At 41.5% G+C, this 22695-nt stretch overlaps 1 protein-coding gene across 3 annotated transcripts in view; it reads right to left on the reverse strand.

Moving 5' to 3' along the window:
• The window catches only part of tbck (TBC1 domain containing kinase), a 29381-nt gene continuing 6686 nt past the window's right edge, over nt 1–22695 (reverse strand). For all 3 annotated transcript variants that reach the window (XM_078109079.1, XM_040186534.2, XM_040186536.2), the window contains exons 19-26: nt 22134–22217; nt 21085–21170; nt 19328–19364; nt 16272–16433; nt 10184–10356; nt 4938–5101; nt 2864–3023; nt 1–734 (exon numbers count right to left, since the gene is read on the reverse strand). In XM_078109079.1, coding sequence (XP_077965205.1) covers nt 624–734; nt 2864–3023; nt 4938–5101; nt 10184–10356; nt 16272–16433; nt 19328–19364; nt 21085–21170; nt 22134–22217 — 977 coding nt within the window. In that variant the 3' untranslated portion in view covers nt 1–623. The remainder of the gene's footprint in view (nt 735–2863; nt 3024–4937; nt 5102–10183; nt 10357–16271; nt 16434–19327; nt 19365–21084; nt 21171–22133; nt 22218–22695) is intronic.

Here is a 22695-nt window from a genome sequence, read left to right on the forward strand (position 1 = left end):
TTGAGTGTTCACCTAAAGTTTATTTAGATTATTCATCAGATAGATGTATTAGAAAAAAACTATAACATGATAGAAAATCTATTTCTATGGCATCTCAAATACATAGTAGACACAATTCACAGGTCAAGTTAAATCACCAAATTCACAAATCACTTATCCTTTCTAAAACAAACATTCAGTCAGTTGCCCCTTAATTCTATACACTTGTTTAACACAAATCATTACAACAGCTCCGCGAGACTTATAATGTTCAGTTTGGGCGAAATTAGCCAAAATGAGCTCATTCATTTACATGTCTATTACTGAGGTCATGGTACATGATGGAGACGTGTACTCAGGTTACAACAGCACACAGTTCCCTATATCGACCGGCTCAGAACGAGATATTCATAGGCAGCTACATTTATCAGTGCAAAGCGACTATGACACATAGATGTCGTTTCAGAAGAAGTAGTTGATTCAGAAGGCAGAAAATAAAATAAAAAATCTAATTTTGTTAATATATTTTCATTTTGCACCGATTTAATTCACATGTGTATCACAAAAAAGTCTTTATCTCTTTCTTTGCTTCAATATCAAGTCGGAATGCAACGCCCCTTTTGTCAGTGTGCGGAGATACGTGCTCAGATCTGAGGGGACGGGACGGTCAGGAGTCCAGTGGGCTTCAGCTTGTTGATCCCACCGTCCAGGATAGAGACCCGTTGGAAATTTACCTTGACCAGGTGTACTGCAAACTGGGAGGACAGGAAAAAAAAGGAACAAGCAGTTATAGTTTCCTTCCAGCCAACATCCAAAATGCGTGGCACTTCCCTGAACAGTCCCTGACTTCAGTTATTTGGGTTTTTGGATTAGAGCTCTGCTCAGGTTGAGGGTGGCTGAAGTAATGCTGCAAAATACGCAAGGTCACAGCACCCTCACAAACTACTTAAGAGGGCTATTTTTTTCCCCCAGCTCTTTGAGGTGCAACGAAGCAAAGAGGGGAGTCACGGTAACATCAGTCAAATACAGTCTACACATGCACACGCAGTCCAGAGTCTAAACTAAAGTGAAAGAAAGAAGATTAATAAAATATGCACGTGCCTATAATTAAGCAGTTTTCTTTTCAAAAGCAGGAAAAACACATTTCGTTAGTTGTACCTCAGGCTCACCTTCCAACTCGCTATTTTGTTTTGCTATTTTGCTTCACTGTTGCCATGCCTTTGATCTACCGATGTGCATGGCAATCTCTGCGCGACTATGTTTTTTGCCCTGAGCCAAAGCTCACAAACACATTAGAAGTCATGCTGTCTAAATATCTAAAATAAATTGAAAAACAAAGAGCAGAGTGAGACCAAGCAACAACTTATCTGCAAAAGAATCCTTCTGAAATACCGTAAGGATTGACCTGATAAATATATTTCATGCATATAAAGTGTCTCTCAAAGAGAAACAAAACAAAATACAACATATTCTGTTTTCCTAGGTTATTGCGCACACATCCAAGAGCTTGATGAGGACGGTTAAAGAGATTCAATCAACTGAATCAAATAAAAACAGATCATGGGGAATGAGATTCACTTCTGAATGCCAGTAGGGTTTAAATGTTAGAGGTGCACGCTAAAGCCTGAGCTCAGAGAGTGCATCCATTGCTTTGCCCCACAGTAAATGATAATGGTCTGATGCACAGAGATGCGGATGGCATTTACGTGGCAACCAAGGCCTTTTATTGACCTTTACTTTTGTGATCTGCACGGCTGAACGTCAGATGTGGAATTTCCAATGCGGGTTTGTCCACACTGGGCAGGAGCGGTAAATAGTCATCAGACTTGGCTGCATTTGTGACGATGAAGATGGTGATCTTTCTTCAAAATAGGTAGATAATGATGATACATGAATACACAAATGCTGTATAACAGCACAGATTTTCTAAGGCCGCATTCTCATACATGAGCCATAAACAGTTCACAAACAGCTGCTTTTACATCTCAGTCCATCTGCTGAAAGAATTCTTCCCCGACTCTCCTTTGGTTATTTTTAACCAAGCTAGAAACAGATAACTTTCTGCTGCTCCCTAAAAGAAATCTATCACTCATGTTTCGTCAGAACCAAAACATGGAGAAGCAGAGTTCAGTTTTTTTCTGCTCTACATGTACGGAACAGACTCCCAGAAAGCTGCAGCTCTGCTGAGACTCTCAGACTTTTTGGTTTGCGGCTGCATTTAATACTATTCTAAGAATGTATTTTATTTATTAAACTGCACTGCAACGTTTATTCTATTAGCTCTTATTATTAGCCTTATATTTTGATGCTTTTAATGGTTTTATGTGAAGCACTTTGAATTGTCTCGTCTTAGAAATGCACTATTCAAAATAAACTTGCCATGGCCTTGCCTTCAATTAAGGAGAACTACTTTTTTCCCTCTCAAACTTCCACACATGCAGAGGGAGGAAATATTTTCTAATTTGGGATGTTGCCGAAAGCTGCTGAGTCTTTTTTGAATGTTTAGATAATTTAACGAGAGAACGAAAGGAGAATATGTAACGATCACTATAATCTTCAGTTCTGTTCTTATGCTGTTATTTTTGTGCCCTGAAACGTCAAAAACAACAATTTATGTAATTAGCATCTGAAAATTTCCATTGTGATTCTTTTGATTATGGTGTTTGGGAGTAATTTCATATAAAAATCTTGAATTTGGTTGGGAATCTGGATAATGCATTGGACTCAAAACAGTAAATCTTGAGAATGGCATGAATTTCCATCCAGATGCCTCATACAGTTTACTTGGAGAGAGGCCGGGGCTTTAGAAGAGCCACATGCTGGACGTACGTAATACTTGAAGAGTTTAGACCTGTTGGTGTGCGTGTGTGGCTGCTTTTCTCACCATGGCAGCACTTTTCATGGCGTGACTGATGATCACGATGACCCGTCCTCTGTAGTTCTGCAGGATTCCGGTTGCAGGACACTGCACCAGCTCACCATCCGGGTTGAACGATGTGCTGAAGGGAATGTTGATGCTGCCAGAAATGTGGCCTCTGCTGAAGCTAAAAGCCGTGAGGTTAAGGAGCAGAGCATTGAGTGGGTGAGGGACCCTGTTTGAATTCCCTCGGGCAACACAGATTTAAAAAAGGATCATAATTAGCAATATCCGATCAGTTCACCAATATCCTAATGAGACAGCTTCTTATACTGCTGGTCATGATGGTTTTCTAATAGAAAAGTCTCGTAATGCAAGCTTCTACATTGCAGTGTGGGAAAAAACTCTAGCTCTTTTAACTAAAGGGAGTGAAGGCGCAGGGATAATACAGACGCATTATGTTTGATGTAATGAGGCAGCCAGCAGCAACAATGAAAAGAGGAAAAAAGAGAAAAGAAAAAGACGGCTTCTTAGTGAGGGATTTAGTGGAAAATGGAGTGAGCATCAGCACGGGGACAGTGGACAATCCCACAGTAGTATGTAATGGAATAATAACTCTTGAGAAAAGGTGTTTGTCCCGTTTCAGAGAGCGTAGCTCTGTTGACATTGTTACTCCGTATCACCGAGACAAGAGGTGCTTCTTTCTCGGTCAAAGGACGATGTTCAACACATCACACCAGCTGCCACAAGAACATATCGAGTCAGTCAGTTACATACCGCAGCATACAATCCATGAACTGACAGATCCTATTGCCGTACATTTAACCTTGGAAAAAACAGGGGGCATTTGTTTTATAGCAGAGAATAACCACCAGGAACCTACTCAGACAAATCTAGATTGTCCTGATTAACTCCACAGAATTTAATCCACTTTTTTCTAAAAGCAGAAACCCACAACAGAGCTTTACCTAAGATCCAAAGAAAGGTGAACACGGGTTGCCAAATCCCTCTAAAGTGGTCAAATTCCTTTTATCCACGAGAGTCCGCCTGAGGAGCTGTCTATCACAATGCTCATGGAAGGAATTTAGCCAAAGGAACTGACATTTTGAAATCTCGCTCTATGCACTAATCCCTATTGATCAACGGCACTTTTACCCCCTTAGACAACAACCGGTGCGCTGATCTGAAGGTTAAGGCTCAATTATTTGGGTCCTCGGGCTCTTGTACGGGGCAGGGTCCTCTGGGCCAATACACTCCTAGCTTTGATTAACAACTGCCCATTTGCAACATCCATTTAATTCTGAAATATTCTTATTTGTGCAGTTTTGAAATAGGATGGATTGAATGTGGCCGTTGACATTTTCATTACGAATCTAAGGGATTTACAGGGAGTTTGTTTGATTGGGAGACCTACATTTATTTATGGTAAGTGTGTCAAGTGGAAACTCCAGGAAAAGACGCCTTATTTCAGTTCAATTTCATATGTGGAGAATCCTCTCAAATAATGAAGCAACGTGTAATCTCCAATGAAAGAAAATGAAAAACAAACCATGTAAAATGGGAAACTTTGGTTTAGCAAACGGTAAAGCTTCTTTAATCCCCCCAACTCTCAGAGGGCAGGATGTGGTGGGGCCGCCTGGGCGGATGTAATGTGTCCAACTCAATGTTACATGGAGAGAATATTGGCAGCACCTGACTAAAGTAGACCATGCACCCTGAATCTGTTCCTACTTGGTGGAAATTTCACTGGTTTACTCGCTGTGCCAGAGGCTCATTTTTAAATCTCGTGCAAAGCATTGGCACCAGGACAAGTAAGTAAGTAAAAGTTACAAAAAGCTAAAATAATTCTTCCACGAAAGCGCGATCACAACTCTGTCCAGCAACTTTCCCACAAAGTTAAAGTTGGAAGAAAGTTTGCTGAAATAAATTCAACTGGGAATGAACGTACCTAAAACCGGCAATAATTTATATAATTTGATGTTCTCGCTTGTTGGACACAATCCAAAGTTTCCTGATCTGCCTCACCAGAGAAGGATTGCACAATGTATTTAAACTACACACACACACATACACAGTCAACTTTACAAATGGCAAAGGATACTCTTCCACACTGCGGATGTCAACAGCGATGATTTTGGGCTTGCCGGCTCTGGTCCTTTTGGCGGGTCCGACCAACGACAGCTCACAGAGGTCGATTAAGTCCTCGGCCGAGATCCTCGGGGATACTTCTGCTTTCAGGTCGCACAGCGCCAACGGCTCGCGAGACTACAAAAAAAAAAAAGAGATCATACGAAGGAGAAAAACGGGATGCGGTATTAAGTAATCAAGGACAGAAAGAATAATCGACTTGGATATTATTGCTTCTTATATATTGAGAAACCAGTGATTAAGACTAAATGCCTTCAGTGTTAACTAAATGTAATTTGTATTAACGAAGCCTTTTACGATCCTCCTTTTAAACAATTTGTCAAGCTGACCCGGTATTTCGGGTCAGAGAGCCCCACAGACGCCCGGCAGCAGTGATCACAACACGGTTGCCAGCAACTTCCATTTGGGATGCCACACGGGTTCATTAAGGCACTGAGCCACAGGCGTGGCTGCAGGGGGCCGAATCATGGATTCTGCAAATGGTGAGACACTTTAATACCTCTATGATTCCCAAAGGCCTTGGAATTATTTTAGGAATTTAATGGGGAAAAAAGGTGTACACTGATTGAGAAATGGAAACCTTAAGAAATATAAAACTGAGCAGGACGTTATAGAACGAGCATGACCACGATGCATCAGAGCATAGTTAGCTGATTTTGCATAGAAGCTAGAAGGAAACAATGTTGGTACACATATGTTTTAATGTCCTTATTGGTGAAGATGAAACAGATTCCCAATCCAAAGAAAACACAGATGCACCAACTTCTCCATCCGTAGTGAAACACTGCTACTGTTCAGCTGAGTCGTACTGATCTGCCTGGACTCTCTGCTGTGATCAGCAATGATTACCGCGAGTCTCGTTGACCACCATCTAATCGCCGGAGCAGCGGTGCATCTGGCCGTTTTAATGTGTGTGCACTAATCACACTTTTGTGCACTCAAATGTCTGCTGGTCAACATCGACCACAATTAGCATGTCGTCCAATACAGGGAGCAGCTAAAGCAAATGAGTAAACAGAGAGAAAAAAAAGAGGAAATAGAATATCGGGTATTTAATGATGGATAAATGCGTACTGCAGTTATTTTTTATGCATTTGTTTGATTAATCACCACATGTAAAAGAAGTGCGGAAATGGCAAGTGGATCACTAAGCCTCTTTGAGGAATGCTTTCAGAAGATTACTCACTGGAGTAAAACCAAGAAGCCTTTAAAGCAGGTAAACATTTAACGGACCACTGCGGGAAAGCACATTTGATAACCACCCGTGCAAAACGTTTATATGCACATTACTAGAAAACAACTGATTGATCGGCTTTCATTGACATTTTGAACCCTTTGGGAGTCGCAGTTCTCGTCGGACCTCCGGAGTCCAAACCCTGGTTAAAATAATCTGCTGACACAGCAGCCAATGCTGTTTTGGGTTTGACACAACTGACAGTGCTGAGCTGTTGACCGCTCTTCCCCACTGAGTAGTGTTAGTAGTGTGCACGAGTACTGCTGCCACCTCCACAGAGTAGAAACGGGCTCAGTTGCTTGGCTGCGCTCACCTATAAGCCCCTTTTCAGTGTGCAGCAATGATGAGTTGCAACATTTATAGATCTACTTGAGTGTAAAAAAAAAAAAAAAAAAACGAAGTCTCTCGCTTGCTACACATGAATTTATGGGTGTTATATGTCGGAAACAGGCGACATATGCAGACTGTCACTGCCTGTGGCTGACGGAGCGACTCTGCGGTGACCTAAATGTCAGGAGCAGCAGTCTGCGGCAGCTAAAAATGGCTTAATGACACTCTCGCATCTCACTGGCCTGACAGTGATGAGGCTAAACCCGAGCTACCGTTAAGCAGACACAAATCCTCTGCAGTGGTTTGTGAGTGTGCATCTACTCACAAATACTCCCAGGAAACCCAATAACGTATTGAACTGGTGGACGTTGGATGAAGCCTGATGGCAAGGTCGACGACTCGTTTAAAGGACCTTCACACTGCGCCATTGTTACCGAGTCACTTATCAAACATCACCGTTTGTGGTGTTTGAGCATCACTTCTAAAAGCACACAAACACATTTGATCTGCCAAGTCTGCAGTCAGACAACAACGGAAGAGAAGATCAGCATAATTGAGGCCATGATCCGAGTGCACCGCTGACAACAAATCCCCCTCCTTTACAGCAGCTTCACACAGGCACATAAACACACACCATTAAACGGTTTTAATTCTGGCCACACAGCCGGCACTAACGTCGCTCAAACAGGAATTATTTTTTCAAAAAGAAATTGAAAAAGCAACGGAAATGCACAATTTTGGTGAAAAATATCTGTTTTAGTCCAAAGGCGGACTTTGACCTCAAGCCTCGGTGTTGTATAAGCAACTTGATGTTCTATGACTGAAATTCTTCATTTTCATGTTTAGTGTTCGTGAAAGACGTTAATGAAATCATAAAGGAATTTAAAACTTATTGTACTATGTACTCCAGCTGAAATATTGATGATGACTTTAAAGCGCAGTATTAGCTTTACTTTAAAAAACAAAAACGGGGCAGACACAGTAACCTGAATTGTCACCCCAAACGTAATGACAGCTTGAAACTGTCAATTAAACATTATGTAAAGCAAAAGGCCAAAATGTATATGCAGATATTTTGTATGAGATTGCTTGATGTATGTTACACAGATCTTCAAGCGATTGTGTTCTTGTCTTAATTAGTAAAGACGTCATTCGGAACCAGGATTCATTGTAGATTCATTACAAGTTGTCCATCCAACCACCTCTGTGAACATGTTACGCTTTACCGCTATCGTTGCCCAAACGCTGCGCCTATAGCTGGCACAGCTATTCATTAGCAATTAGGAAATTGAGAATGAGGGGGAGATAAAAATAAATAAATGTCAAGATTGACTGGTGTTAAGTCATCTTAAAGAAATTTCGAAGTGTAGAGCATTCGTCGTATTTGTTTTTCCACGTCTAGGTTGTCTTATTAGTGCCACAGAGAAGAGAGAAGGAGCGCCGGTTTGCTCCGATTCTTTGGATTGATTTTATAAGAGCAACTAAAAAGGGAGGGACGGCATGTTGATCGATGGGACTTCGCATACACCTTCATTCCCTGTTGCCACAGTCTTGTCTCGCAGCATTTCACACACTGAACAGACTAAACCAAGAACAACTGCAAGACAAGAATTTTGTCAGCGGCCTTGGCGTAATATCTACCAAAATGTTTAATAATGATAATTGACCAACACATTATTTTATCAACAGATTCCGAACCCTGGATTTCTTTTCGGCAGCCGTACTGTGTAGTTACTGTTGCGTGTACTATGTGCGTGTCATCTCAAAACGTGTTACTGCCTGAATGTTTTCCGAGGAAGACGAGGGGCGCAGAGAGATGTGGCCATGGATCAATGCCACCTCCCACCCATATCTCGCTCAGCTTTGGATGAATGAGAAAGATTACAGCAATCACTTGGGCACACAGCAGATACGGGCTGACAAGAGTGCACGTGAGCTTTCTGAGAACAATCCATTCAGTTCTGAAAGACAATACAAAGCTGCTTCACAAACAACTAAACAGAGACAATAGACGTGAGAGAAAGAAACTGCAGCTGGGTGCTGAGCTCTCCTGATTCCACCGAGGCTTCCCGCTGCAGTTCCAAGGGTGCAGCTAAACTTTCCCTCAATCGGGTCTGCAGCTGGCTCCTTTCTGCCTCAGAGTCAGAGCCAAGTCAATCTTCACAATGATGGTCTTGTTCAATTACAGAGGCACAGTATTAAACTGAGACCAGTTTGTCAGAGTACTTTTAAATAAATGTGTTTACTGTTATTTGCACATACATCTGCATTTTTGTAACTTAGATAGGTAGACTTGATGGTATTACACATTTCACATCTTGCTGCTATGGATGCTGGATTAACTTTCAAAAGAGCAAATGCAAAGAAAATGGGAAGATTCTCTTCATAAATAAAGATTCGGCATTTGTAGAGATATTTCTGAGTTCTTCCGTTAAGAGAATGCATTTGAAAACAAGTCAATATTTGGCCATTCGGGGAATTGAAAACTGGGGAGGTCATGTTCTGAATGAAGCTGTAACTGTACCTTCTAATTCCTACGGAAGTCATTCAAGCATGAAAAATCAATACAGCTTAACATTGCCTGCTGGGGTCAGTGCAGTGTCAGGTGTTGATTAGAGAATAGTGTTGGGGCATTTTTCCGTGAGTCCTGCCTTGTGTAGCAAGAAAAAACTATACAAATATTTCACAAATAAACTCTACCACCCAACTTTAAAAGCAGCTGCTGATAGCAAGAATGTATTATACCTTTTATAAATGACCCTCCCAGTCATAATGTCTGTGGGAGTCTGTGGGTGGCATTCAATATGAAGAAGATCTTTCTGCCTTTTTTGCTGCTCATTCTGGATTTGCAGTTATAAAATAAATGATAGATTTATTTAAAATAGAAATTAAAAATAACATTTAGTCTAATTAGATAGAGGCTGATATTATTCACCGATCAGTGCATTTGAAATTGAAATTGAAATTTTGACAGCATTAACGTACTAAACAATTTAAATAGAATCTCCGCTTTATTTTGTGAGGAAAAGTTGGTCTTCCATAATAATAAGCATGAGTAAACATTAGCCCAATATTAACAAGTATATTACTATGCTTTCTTTATCAAAATAGAACCTTTACTTAATATGACAAGTATTACTCTGTGATTGCATCAGCTCAACATTACACGTTTCATTACGATGCTACTTGCTTACAGCACTTTGTAGTTTGGCTTTCTTAAAGAAACTGCACTTTCTTGATCCTTGTTGTTCAGGTTCTGTGCCCTCTGTAAGTTGCTTTGCTCAGCTTCCCTCAGCTAAATTATAAATGTATATGTAATGTACACATAAAGATTTTATAATGCTTTGTTAGAGAATGCTATCTGATCTGACCTTGTAATTTTAAACAGAATTGGTAATAAAAAGACATACAATCAATGATATTGCAGATATTTTCATTGTTCTAAAAAAAAAGAAAAAAAAAGAATACGTCTGAAATAACTAAAAGATTACAATATTATTAGACACCAGACTACAGAAACCAAGTCTTTTCAGTTATTCGGTATAAATGGATAAAGCAAAAAAAAAAAAAAAAACTGAGGGCAACAAAAGTCACTGACAGTAAGAAACATACTGTTTGAATAATAAAAAACTCACCAGGTCCGTCCTGGGCATGTCCTGGTAGTCGGACGAGTAGTATGTCGCCGCTTTCCCAAAGCCGACGTCGCCAGCGGCCTTTGGTGGCTGAGCGTGCTGTCGATACGTAGCACTCTTTGGAGACCAGCAGAAGAGGTTGATGGATTCACGAACACAGCGCTCTATGTCAATTTCTGTGCGGCAAAAATAAAATGTATTTCAAAATGTCGATGCTATCGCCATAAACAACAGAGTCATTAACAACAGAGCAGCAATAAAATCCCCTTTTCACGAATTGCTTTTATTACCTACACCCAATTATTATAAATCCACTGAAAAACAACACCATTTCAAAAGTGGAAATCAATAGCTTTAGAAGAAAAGTGCAGGCTTTCAGTATACAGCAAGAGTTTATATGCTAGCGGTTCTGCAAGGCTGCACCACAGCAGAGCTTTGAGATGAATGCTAACTATTAGCATAATCACAACAACAGTGCTAACATCGGGACGTTTGCCAGTTATGTTGTGCAATTATTCCCCATGTTAATGGATTGTGTTAGCATGCAATACAAAGTTCAACTGAAGCCAACAACTCTGGATAAAGTCAAATATCAAATATTTTGAACTAAACGGTGGCCGTGGATGGAAACTCAAGCAATTACAATTCATCCGGAAGGGAACATCTGAACCAGAACGCCAATTGCAAACCATAGCATTTCACTAAAAACCTAAAATAAACTCAATGGCTTTCTGCTGATCTCCTCATTTTCAATTACTACTGATAATATTAACTATTGTTTTAACTGCTGCGAGTGGGAGAATAAAATAAACGAATGAAAATATGATTCCCACCCATAAAGCATAAAAGATTATGTAAATGGGGTGCGGGAGGCCGAGCAGCTTGACCTTGCCATTTTGCTGCCTTTAAAAAAATCGTAAGTAGTCATCCAGCAGCGCCAGCGGCTCTTTGAGGTAACAACGGGTCATGGCTTGTTGCTGCCCTTGTTCCAAAATACATTTTCAGAACGGCGCAAAAGGTTCTCTCCCTAATGCCTCTCCAGCTGGATCCATCTTTCGCCTGCTTCTCATGTCGAGAATAGAGAGGATTAGGGCACAGGGACTCACTGGATTAGCAGAGGATTTGGGTAAATTAGGAATTCTTTCCTTCGCGCTGCTCAACACTGACAGACACTCCTCTTTTACTCCCCTTTTTTGTGTGTGTGGATAATAAGCAAGCCTGCCTAATGAGTGCTCCTTGGTCTGACCTGCACCTGGCGCAGTCTCAAGCCAAATTATATAAAAGATGTATCTTTTCCCCACTCTTCTGTCCCACAGCGATGCCCCCGGTCTGCGTCGGTCAGCTCTCATGGGCTTGGACCTCACAGACCTCTTTCTTACACGGCTCCTTCCAGTGAAAAATAAAAAGCAAAAGATTCCTCATCGACAAGCACACAGGCCGTTCCTTAGGAAACGCACACTGCATGCAATCCCTCCCCCGGCTGAAAGCGGGTGGAAGGGGGAAGAGGAGATTGATAGTTGTTTTAACAAGCCATGGACTCCGCTGGGTGTTCCAAGGCAGCCAATTTCATTAAAAAGCCAAAAATCATATTTCAGTAATTATGTGGAGGTGTTGGTTGTGGGTTGTGACTTTTTGCCAGAAATAGAACAATTGCATGTTTAGTACGGAGCCACTCAAGGGGACTTATGGAATGGGATTGTGGTGCAAAGGAAGAAAGATCTCGTAATAATGGAGATTAAAGAGCTTCGTAAATGAAAACACATAGTGATGATGTTGCCATTATAAATGGTCCAACCAACCCTGCATAGGAAAGCAGACAAAACAGAACAATACTTTGTACATTAACCACAGATTATAGAGCCAACACTCGGTTGAGTGAATTCCTTATTTGTAAACCGCAACAATATTGAGAACATAAGGAGCCTGGAGATTGATTTATTGTCCAGAGGTTTCTTCATTCACCCCTGCTTGATTCTCACCGTTATACTGTCCTCCAAGGATTTCTTTTGGAACACACAAGAGGGATTTTGTAATGCAGATATTGCCAGAGCATATGTATATGATAACCAGGTCTAAAGCTGGCTGCCTGCTATTATTGTATTTAAAAAAAGATCAGTTATTTCCCCAAATGCTGAAGGAAAATGTGTCGTTCCAAATTCGGCATCCACTTGCAACACCAAACGTTTAAACCTCGGACATTCTACTCATACTTCTGCTGATGTTTTAAAAGGTGCCTCTCCGTGCAGTGTTGTCCTCCAGCGCTTTCAGCATCTTGTGGGTGTGTTTTTTTTATTTTTTAGAACTAAACGTCTATAACTAGAGCTCGTCGCTTCTGTGCCCAGCTCTGCTCATTGAGACAGATGCTAATGTCCCGTGAAGGCAAATGCTGCTGCATCATCAGTAAACACACGGCTCCTGTCAGCCTGAGAGCCTTTCTGGTCTACTGTGAATCGATGAAGTCTCCGAACAAGAGAAAGTTATAGATTACCCAAGGCAACAAGATTTGGCAAATGGGAATCACAAAATGAGATTAATTGCAAACAAACAGCGGCCGAGATGAATTGCTGGCTCCGGAGGCAAAACATTGCAGAACAGGTCTTACCGCTTAACTTTTAATTTAAATTTCAGATGTTATTCATAAAACCCATAATAAGAATAATAAGAATTCAGTATTTTTTTAGTCTTTGGTGGTGGTCCAGATAACTTGACACATTGCAGACAACAAAATTGTGCAAAGGATGGCGAGTAACGGTAAACTGTATCGACGGTTTCAGGAACCAAGTGTGGGAGCGCGACACCTTTAGTCTGCATCACTTCCTTTAAATCCAGTGTCCTTCTCTCCGTTGGAATATTGGCAACTGCAGACTTCACAGTGTTATGCGTAATAGGCAAGCCACTGAGAATCATGGTCACAGGCCCCATTTACTGCCTAGAAGCAGGGCGGGGAGCGTGTCTGAATCATTTAAGAGCCACCGTCCTGTAACGTTATCTCGACCGCTCACTTTTATTCCAACAGGAGTGGAAACAGAGCCAACTTGTTTATATTTTAAAACTAAATGTCAAGCCTTCCTACGCATCTCGTAAAGTTCATCCACCTCACTGAACGTTAGATCAAGTCAAAATGCGTACGCTTGTTCCTTGTGCCTTTTCACATCTGACACAACCCGTCATCCGTACTAAATACGGGCTTCCAGCACGCACAGGCTGAAATGAAAAGAAATGTCAACCACAAAGCAAATTGGATTCTTCTTACGCGTGTGCTGGTATCTTGACTGATTGAGGTTGATTGACCACTGCCTTCCTTTTACACTGTTCGACCGTCATCTGGTTTCGTTTCTCCGGCTTCACAATCGGCCGTCTCAGGTTGTTACACGCATGTGAAGCAGGTGGTGCACGGGGACTCTGGCTCTGAGACAAATGAATGTAAGTCTCACTTGTATGAGGACATCAATTCTGCCCGCCTGATGTGAGGAAGGAGCAGGTGTGTGCCACAAATCACAAAATATCTACCGTAACACAGTGTGTGTGTGTGTGTGTGTGGCTTTGTTTACTCATAACTACATAAATGTGGTGACGCGGAGCAAATGCAGACTGACTTTTCAAAACTTACAGAGGCTGCCATGGTTTACTTGAAACTTTTGGAACTCAATTAACAAACATGGCGGAACCTACTTCATGTTTTATTTGATGCCCTATGCATTGAATCACACGCACTGCAAACAGTAGACGCAATACAAATATTCAGCCTGTTAAGACGGGACAGTTTCTACAGATGCACTTGCAGCTCTGTGAAGCTGTTCTTTAGTGTGGAAGTAAGAGTAACATAGTCACCGTCCTAGTTAAGCATTTTGCCATGTTAAAGAGTTTCTATTTAGTTCTAAAATAAAGTATAGGTGGCTGATAACGCACCAGTTTTTGCTGTTAATTCCTTCACAAGCTGAACTATGTAGAAAAGTAGGCTTCATCCTTTCTGTGAACCATGAATGATTGTGGGGAATTTTAAGGCAATCCGTCCATTAGCTGTTGAGAAATTACCGTCATGAGAGAGACACCAAATTTGCCATCGCGTCTAAAAGCATGTCTAAAAAAAATAAACCCGATACATTCCAGGATTAAAAGCCCACAGTAGTAAGACCTCTGATCTAATTTGGTTGGGTGATACATATTGTGCTGAACTTGGATTTAACAGTCTGTACCAAGTAATGTGTACTGGGTCAGTCTACGGCTCCGAATTAATATACTTTTCCAGATACTACACTGTCACTACTGAGGTATACACAAGCTGCGATAATAAGCCTGGGAGTGATATACAGAAACGAGCTGGCAGTCGTAGCCACTCTCAGGAAATCCAGGCAAAAGAAGCTGACTGCAGCTCTAGGCCAACATATTTTACCTTTATAAGGAGAAGCAGCGCTCCTTTTCCCTTCGGCCTCAATCACATGAATCTATTGAACAGTGAAACACAGCGAGTTACGGATACGCTGAACTTAAGACTGCTGGCCTTAGTTTACAGAGTGCTCCAGGTTCCCTTTAGGACAAATCGTCCCTATCGCGGTTGGTTTTAGAACCTCAATGTCATTCTGTCTTTCTACTAGTAAAAAAATGGGCCTGAGGAGCATTTGGAAATAGAGTTTTAAAGGGAATCGTTAGCTATCCTCCAGGCGAGAGGTATATTCTGAAGACATACACTATGAATGGCGCACTCGGATTTTATGTCACCGATACTTTGCAGAAGTAATCTCTTTTTTGCAACTGACAAAGAGGCATAGATAAGGCATCTTAAGAGACAGTTCTGTGTCCACAGTGTGTATTCACTCCGTGAGGCATATATAGTAAACAAAAACCTGGAAGTGCTCTGAGCAGAGCTTCACGTTTAAAGCTGTGAAAAAATTAATAAATACAGAGATGTATTTCCATCAGGCTTTATGATCAGAATCAATCCACTGAACACCTTGTTGATTGTTTTAATGCTCCTGAGAAAAGAGGCAGGAATACACCTCTTGCCTGCCATGCACTAATCAACTGGGATTAACAGCCATACAGCAGAGCTAAGACACTATATTCAGGTTTAGTGCGAGTATGAATGAAAACTTCAGGTGCATTACATTGATGCTCGTAGGCTGCATTGAACTTTTCCTCCCAGTGTGGTTTACCAACACCACACATTCTCCCGTTGTTTAACGTTTCCCATGTTTAATACATGTCTCTCTATGTTTGTATTGGCAAACAGCCTCGGGGCAGCCTGCTGGCCTCACATCCCCGTGAAAAGTGGGGCTTTATTTATTTATACACATATATATATATATGTCTCATCTACTTTTCTCGTAGGAACGATCTTGTATTTGGTGGCAATAGCCGGGAAGGTGCCACTTACCCTTACTGGTTCCATGTCCCATGAAGATTTTAGCACTCAAGAACCCAATAGCATCAGTCTACACTGCTCAAAAAAAAATGAAAGGAACACTCAATGCCCTAACAGATAATGACTCCAGCTAAAGCCAACAACAGTGGTAAACCAGTCAACGAGATCAAGAGGGAGAACCTTGGATTGGCCTCCACCTGTTTTGGGGCTCGTCTCATTGTTGCCCACTTGTCGTTAATGACCCTAATCAACCCCAATACATCTGAAACCTACTTACCTGACCAGAGCATTATCAGAGAAGTGCAATTGAATCCATGCCATACCCCGATAAAAGATCGTTCCTTCAATTATTTTAGCCGCTGAGCGGTATACAAAAACTAATGATTGATTCGAGGCTCTGAATTGTGATTGCGATTGTGTCTGTTGGAGAGCAGCGCTGCCTACTTTGAGGATATTAGTAACGCAAAACACATTAGCAAAGATTAGTACTTTCCGAAAAAAAAAACTTCCTGCACAGATGGACAACCCTTAAGTAAGATTTAGTGATGGAAAAAAAGTATTTTTGTCATATGCTCGTACAGTAGAACTGCTTAATTTATGAAGAAAGTTAATGAAGATGGTGTTAAGTTGTTGTTTATTTCCAAGTTATATTTATTTATAATGCCCTTGAGGGACAAAAGGAAAGACATAATATTTACCAAAGATGTATATGCGCTCTTATATTCTCACCTGGCAGGTCAGAGAAGAGCAGGATGCACTCATTGAAGCCGTTGGCCAGGAGGCGGTCCCTGAGCTGCTGCAATATGGCCACGCCGATACAGAAGGGGAAAGAAGAGTTACCCAGCAGCAGCGTGTCCCACAAGTGGAAGATCTTGTGCAGTGGAAACACATCTGTATGGAGGGTACGGAAATAAAACACAACAAAAGGGAGATATTTTACAAAATGACTGAAGATCAGTGACTGAGAAGACAAACCCCATGAGGGATACACATAAAGGCTCATGCAATCAAGATATAATAGCATGCGACGCGCACACAGAGAGAAATGGGGAATCAGTTTGCTCATAATGATTGCGATTTGCATGTGCATAATGCATTTACTTAAGATGGCTCGATGGCTTTAAAATGGGAAGCACACCAAGCAATATTGTGCGTTGGCAGGGTTGCCTGCAGGGATATTTGCAGTGGGGGAGGCAGCTGGGAAAATGTTTTTGTGGTGGGTGTTGTGGTGGGAAAATGACAGGAAGAACATCAGGGGGCTGAGGAGCTTTAGAACAAGGAAACTGCACAGGCCATTTCAAGCCAACTAAAACTATCCCGATAACGTGTCCCACTGCAGTTATTAGCTCAGTGATATTACTTGCAGTTTTCAAAAATGGAATATTTCCTCCCCTTTGAGAGCCAGAACAACCCAGCTGTTTTTATCAATCGCGGTTTGTAAAGGTGTGTGTGCTGCGCAGCACGCGCTTGTCCGTTTGTATACGTGGACATGTGTGTGTGTGTGTGTGTGTGTGGAATCTGGCATTGGTGCCGTCCCCCACATTAGCAGTCAGCTGAGCAGCCTAGACTAGAGCATGTGACTGACAGGAAGTGTATCTGTGTGTGTGTGTGAGAGAGAGAATTGAGGATGACCCTGCAACCTTGTCTCATATTGGATTGAGGACATTAGCTGAATACTGGACTCATGCACTGCCTCAGGGGGAGGAAAGGGGGCAGGGGGGGTAAAAGGGTCACACCGCACACTCTCTGCCCCGAGAGTGATCTGAGAGTGTGTGTGTGTGTGTTTGAATGTGTGTTGCAATACCTCCATGCAAAGGACTGAACAAGATCAATTTGGCTACATTTAATGTAAACCACGGGTTGTGTTCTGTCAATAAGAGTGGAGAATGCAAAGATCTACAATCCCAAAAAGTTTTTTTAACTAGTTCTACCGTACAATGTGTCCGTATTTAGATGGCAGAGGTTAATTGCTCATTATTGAATTTGTAACAATGACCTGTGACCCTTATTAATATACTCGTATTTCAGAGCCCCAACTGAGCCCTGCTGAAGATAAAAGCTCAACGCTGCCATGTGCTGACAAATGACATACTGAAAACCACCAGCTGACCCTTACAATTACAAGAACATAATAATAAAGTACCAGTTCTGCTGCACAGAAGGTGAGAGGACTCTTACATTGCAATATGCCATTAAAACAAGATAGTTCCACAATTAAGCAAGGAGTTATTGCTGGATTCTGTAATACTTCCTCGTTATGAACATCTAAAAATGATCACAGGACAGCGGGAGAAAATTCATCAGTATGTGGTGGACAAAATCAAATTAGGGGGAATCAAAAATAAAAAGGTTTTAAATAAATAGGTGCATAACAAGGTATAGAAACACAAAACGCTCCCCTAAAGGTTCTCGTGAGGGAAGAAAGTTGGATGTCATAATATTTTAAATCAATATTTTTTGAAGGCTTTTATTTTTACCATCCCGAAATAGAGCGCCTGGAATTGATTTTGTCTGCTACGTCCTACTCATGAACCTTCTTAATGTTACCGCTTCATGCAGACTTGAGGCTAGAATAGAAATATCTGCAGGTTTTCAACTGGCTGTAAAATCATGACAATGTAATCACTTTTCCTAAAATAAATGTGCGACTTTTACAACGGCCTCAACTGTATTTCATACAATACTGAAAAGGCCCAGGTTCTTATTTTTCTGACTCGGAGCATTAATGAGTCACTACTTAAAGCGGTGCAGGCGGGCCCACAGGAAGCGTGATGATGACCCTTTAAAGGCTTTAAAGGCTGCAGATCCGTCCTGCCACCCTGCTTAGTCACGCAGTCATAGACACGACGCATGTTCAGATTGGATTCCTGCATTCAAAAGACCGTTGCCTTTTAAAAACTATAGTATAGTACACCATACAACTCTGGCGGACCGTTTTGGAATATTATTTCAAAACAGTGAAAAGACTGACGCACTACATAACAAGAAAAGTACTTCAAACCATTTACTAAAGACAAAAGTAGAAGCACTGCATTTAACAGTAACGGCAACAAAAATGGCCCATGTTTTATTATATAAATCTTGTACTATTGGATCAGTATTACTGATATGGAACTGGGTGCTGTGCTGGCTGAGGAGGAGCTCATTTTATGTACTTTATATGCAGTAGTTTAAGGTTGTTTTAATCAATAACAATGAAATCCGTGAAAAATAGCAAGCACTCCAGCTGAAGTGGAGATGTAGTGGAGTATGAATTAGCAGGAAATAGAAACACATTAGAAAAAGAAAAGTACCAAAATAATTACTGTACTTGATTTAATGTATTCACTTACTTGTCACCACTGTGTTTTAAGCCTTTTTACTGCAAGTTTAGTCCATCCACTGGACCAATTTTCAAATTTTATTTATTCACTGTGTCATGTATCCCGTTAGAGATCATCAATGACAACTGAACAAACTATTGCATTATAGAAGACCGCAATATGTAGTTGAAAGCCTCAACAAAGCTTTTACGATGTATGTAAATGAAAAAAACAGGGATAAATAGAAGACGTGATGGTGAAAAGCTGAGGCAGTGTGGGACTGAGCGGTCAAGCCCTTTCCTTTCAGATCTGAAATTAATTAGCAGCTAGAAGTGAAAAGGTCACAGCGAGAGAAAAAAAATGACAGATCTGGTCCATACTGGACCCACTGACCTTTTCAGTAAATTGTATTCATACTGAACGTTTCTGAACATGCTCAGTGACGTCATAACCACATTGTGAGGACAACGAAAAGCTACTTACGTGTAAACATAGTCAGGAACCACGGAATGGCGTAAAGCTGTGCGGTAAGAAAAAGAGAGAAGATATACAGTGAATACATTTGGGAGATAATGTAGCATTCATTTTCTATCCAATATTATAGTCAAATCGAACCGCTGGGAGCTCACAGGTTATAAGTGACCTGCTTTTCTCACTATAGAGATCCCTGAAAGACCTGCAGCGCGCATCTCTGAGGCTTCTGAGAAACAAGCGGCCATAGAGAGCAAACTGCTGAGTTTGGTTGTTACTCAATGGGGTGAAAGCAACAAACAAAGAATGTCATTATACAAATCATTTTTTTTTCTCATCCATCCTTCTTTCTCTCCATTCTAACGTTTCCCCCAGAGGAAATGCATAAAAAGAAAATGAAGGGCCGCTCACGCAATCCACCATTAGCCACCTGGTAAAACACCTTGCCGATCGCTGGCCACTAACACGGAGGCTGTGTAATATTACAGCAGCACTGGAGCTCATCTCACAAAGTTAATTGATAGCTGATTGCGTGAGAGCAGGTAACTTTTCCGACAGCCCTCTTTTACTTAGTCCGGGGGCGATGAGCGGGAGTCCGAAGTGAACCGCTCCCCAGCAGCCGGATTGGATTAGTGAAGGTGTAAATGGCAAACCCAACGGAGCAGATGTGGCCAAATTGAGAATGGCCTGAATTAAACCGCTGGCCACAGGCAATCGGTCTCTCTGCCGATGGCTTCAGGCATTACTGGAGCGGAGTCCTTGAAACCCGCGGCATTTCCAAAGATTACTTGTGCTTTCTGTGTGATGCACAAGACACTATGTATTAATCCAGCAATGATTTTTGTAAGCATCAATGGGAAGCAAATCAATTTCATACTGCAGTGACATTTGGTCTTTTAGGGCTGATGGATTAGTTTCCTCAGCAAAACAACAGTTGAGACTGTGTGAAGTTCACAGAGGAAAAAGGGGATTTATGGTCTGTAAGGTTTAATTGATGGCATTGACCTCAAACATGAAAGCTGTATCAACAAAGCTTGTTCCAATATCATCTTGGTCTCTTAACAAAAACACTCCTTTGAAAGGCAAGTCGATGCTGGCAAGTTCCAAAATTGGATGAGTAAGAAATTGAAGGAATCGAGACATCTGTTGAAGGTGAGGCCATAAACCACTGTTTATTTCCCAATTTCATGTTTTCTGACACACTTTAAATTAATGGCAGAAAATCAACCTTTCACTTGCACCACTTTAAAAGACGAACAGCAGCATCCGAAAGTGCAAGAGGGAGGAAGAGGACGACTTAATCGCGGACTCCTCGGTGACAAAAGACCCACTTCTTATCGGAGTCTGGTCCACAGGTGACACTCATTCATCAGCACACTAACTGAAACCCCAGGGAGGCTGTAGACACTTTAACCTCGTCCCTGTCTGGCCACAGCTGCAGTTAAGGGCGGGACGAGGGGCATATGGTAAGAGACATAAGGTAAGGCAGGCCGAGGACAATCATTAAGTGTGCATGGGAGACATTAATCGCTGTATAAATCACCAGTGCACTACGGGGAGAACCTGACCCTCGCCGCAAATACTGGAGAACAAAACGTGCCGTGACAATGAGAAGATATGCACCGGGATCTAATGGGTGGTCACTTCCTTTGGCCCTCACGTGGAGAAGACCACAGGAATCATTTCTTACCGTCCATGACATGCAATAAAAGAAAAAAAAGGCCTATGGACGTCAGTGCGTCGCGGCACTTGCACTCTTGGAAACTTACGTCCGGTATGAAGCCGATCTCATTCAGATGGTTGCTAAGCTCTGGGTCGTGGAAGGCAATCATTTGGGAGAAGACGGTCAAGTACTCTGAAACACAGGTGTGGGCATAATTTGTAGCGCAGCTCGGGTGCTAAAAACCTGATTGTATGTACTTGACAAAAGACTGTTCAGCAAGAGAAAGCAACCTCCGACCCGAGTGCCATTGGCACAATGTGACTTAACCAATGGCACAGAAAAGAGTTTACAGTAAGAAAACAAGATGTATAACACAAACATAAACACACACAAACCTACCTAATAAACTTGATTTATTAAATCAATGATGTAGCAATGATTTCCAAGTTTACATGCTTTTTAAACTATTTGATGACTTATAACAAAGAGACTGCTTTTTTATAAAAGAGACGACAGGAAGACGACATTTTACAGGTAGACTACTGATCAAATATGCAGCCATGGAAATGTACTTCTGCGTGGAAACATGTCGTGCGAGCAGCTTCCCCCACACTGTAAATGAACAAAGATCAGCCAACCAGACAGATAAACATTAGCTGGCTCTCCAGGGCATCGAGCAGTGGAAAGAAACAATGAGGGGAACATTCCCCACAGAGTTTAAGAAGTATATGGGGGAGCTGTTGTCACATAAGAATTACTCGTGACATTTCTCTGCAGGCTTTTGCAGTTTCATTTGTTTCCGTATCTCGAAATGATGTGGCTCAGCTGTAAACTCCATTAAGACAAACTGAAAATTAGTTTTTTTTTTTACAGCTTAGGAACAGCATGAAGCTTAAATGCAATCAACATTGAGCTGAGGGCTGGATGCTCGGTGCCAGCCGGGGATAATTTGTTTTTTTAACTTGGCTGAATGCGTTGACCGTGTTTAATACTTAACTTAAGAGCAGTTGACTTCATTAGCTCAAAAACACTAGATGGCCTGAGTGGAAACAAGTAAGCTTGAGCTAGTGTGTAATTTATATCAGGAGAAACAAAAAAAAATATACCAGCTTTAACATCAGCAGAATAAGTGATATTGGAACTAGTAAATCTCACCTTGGATGACGTGAGAGTTGTCCTTCAGGAAAAAGTTGTACAAGTACTTGGGGATGAAGGCAGACATGCAGGCATATGCCAGAGCTATAAAAGCACAAGATAAATATGAGAGCAAGCCAAAAAAACAAACAAAACAGGAAGGTTGAAGTAAATACACAACTAAGCTGTGACAGAAATAAGTTATTAGTAGGGGTGTAACAATTCATTCACTGAATCGATTAATTGACTTATATTCCTGCGATCCAACTGAATCGATCTGTGCTCCGCAAATCGGCATTCCAGACGACATATATCGATTACAAATCGATTGAAATGGTACATAATCGATTGTATCGATACTTGGAAACTGCACATTGGATTTAAGCATAAAAACGGTATGGATGTGTGTTTGTTTGTTTGTTTTTTTAGCACTTTAGACACGTTAAACGTTACTCGATTCAGTCTGCCTGTCTGTGACGTCATCAGTACGCAGCGGCAGCCGCGCGAAACTCGGAACAACAACAAAACACAGCGTGGAGGAGACGACTGCGAGCGAGACATTTACAAACCAACTTATCGATCG

The sequence above is a fragment of the Gasterosteus aculeatus genome, chromosome 9 (assembly GCF_964276395.1).
Source record: "Gasterosteus aculeatus chromosome 9, fGasAcu3.hap1.1, whole genome shotgun sequence".
NCBI lineage: Eukaryota > Metazoa > Chordata > Actinopteri > Perciformes > Gasterosteidae > Gasterosteus > Gasterosteus aculeatus.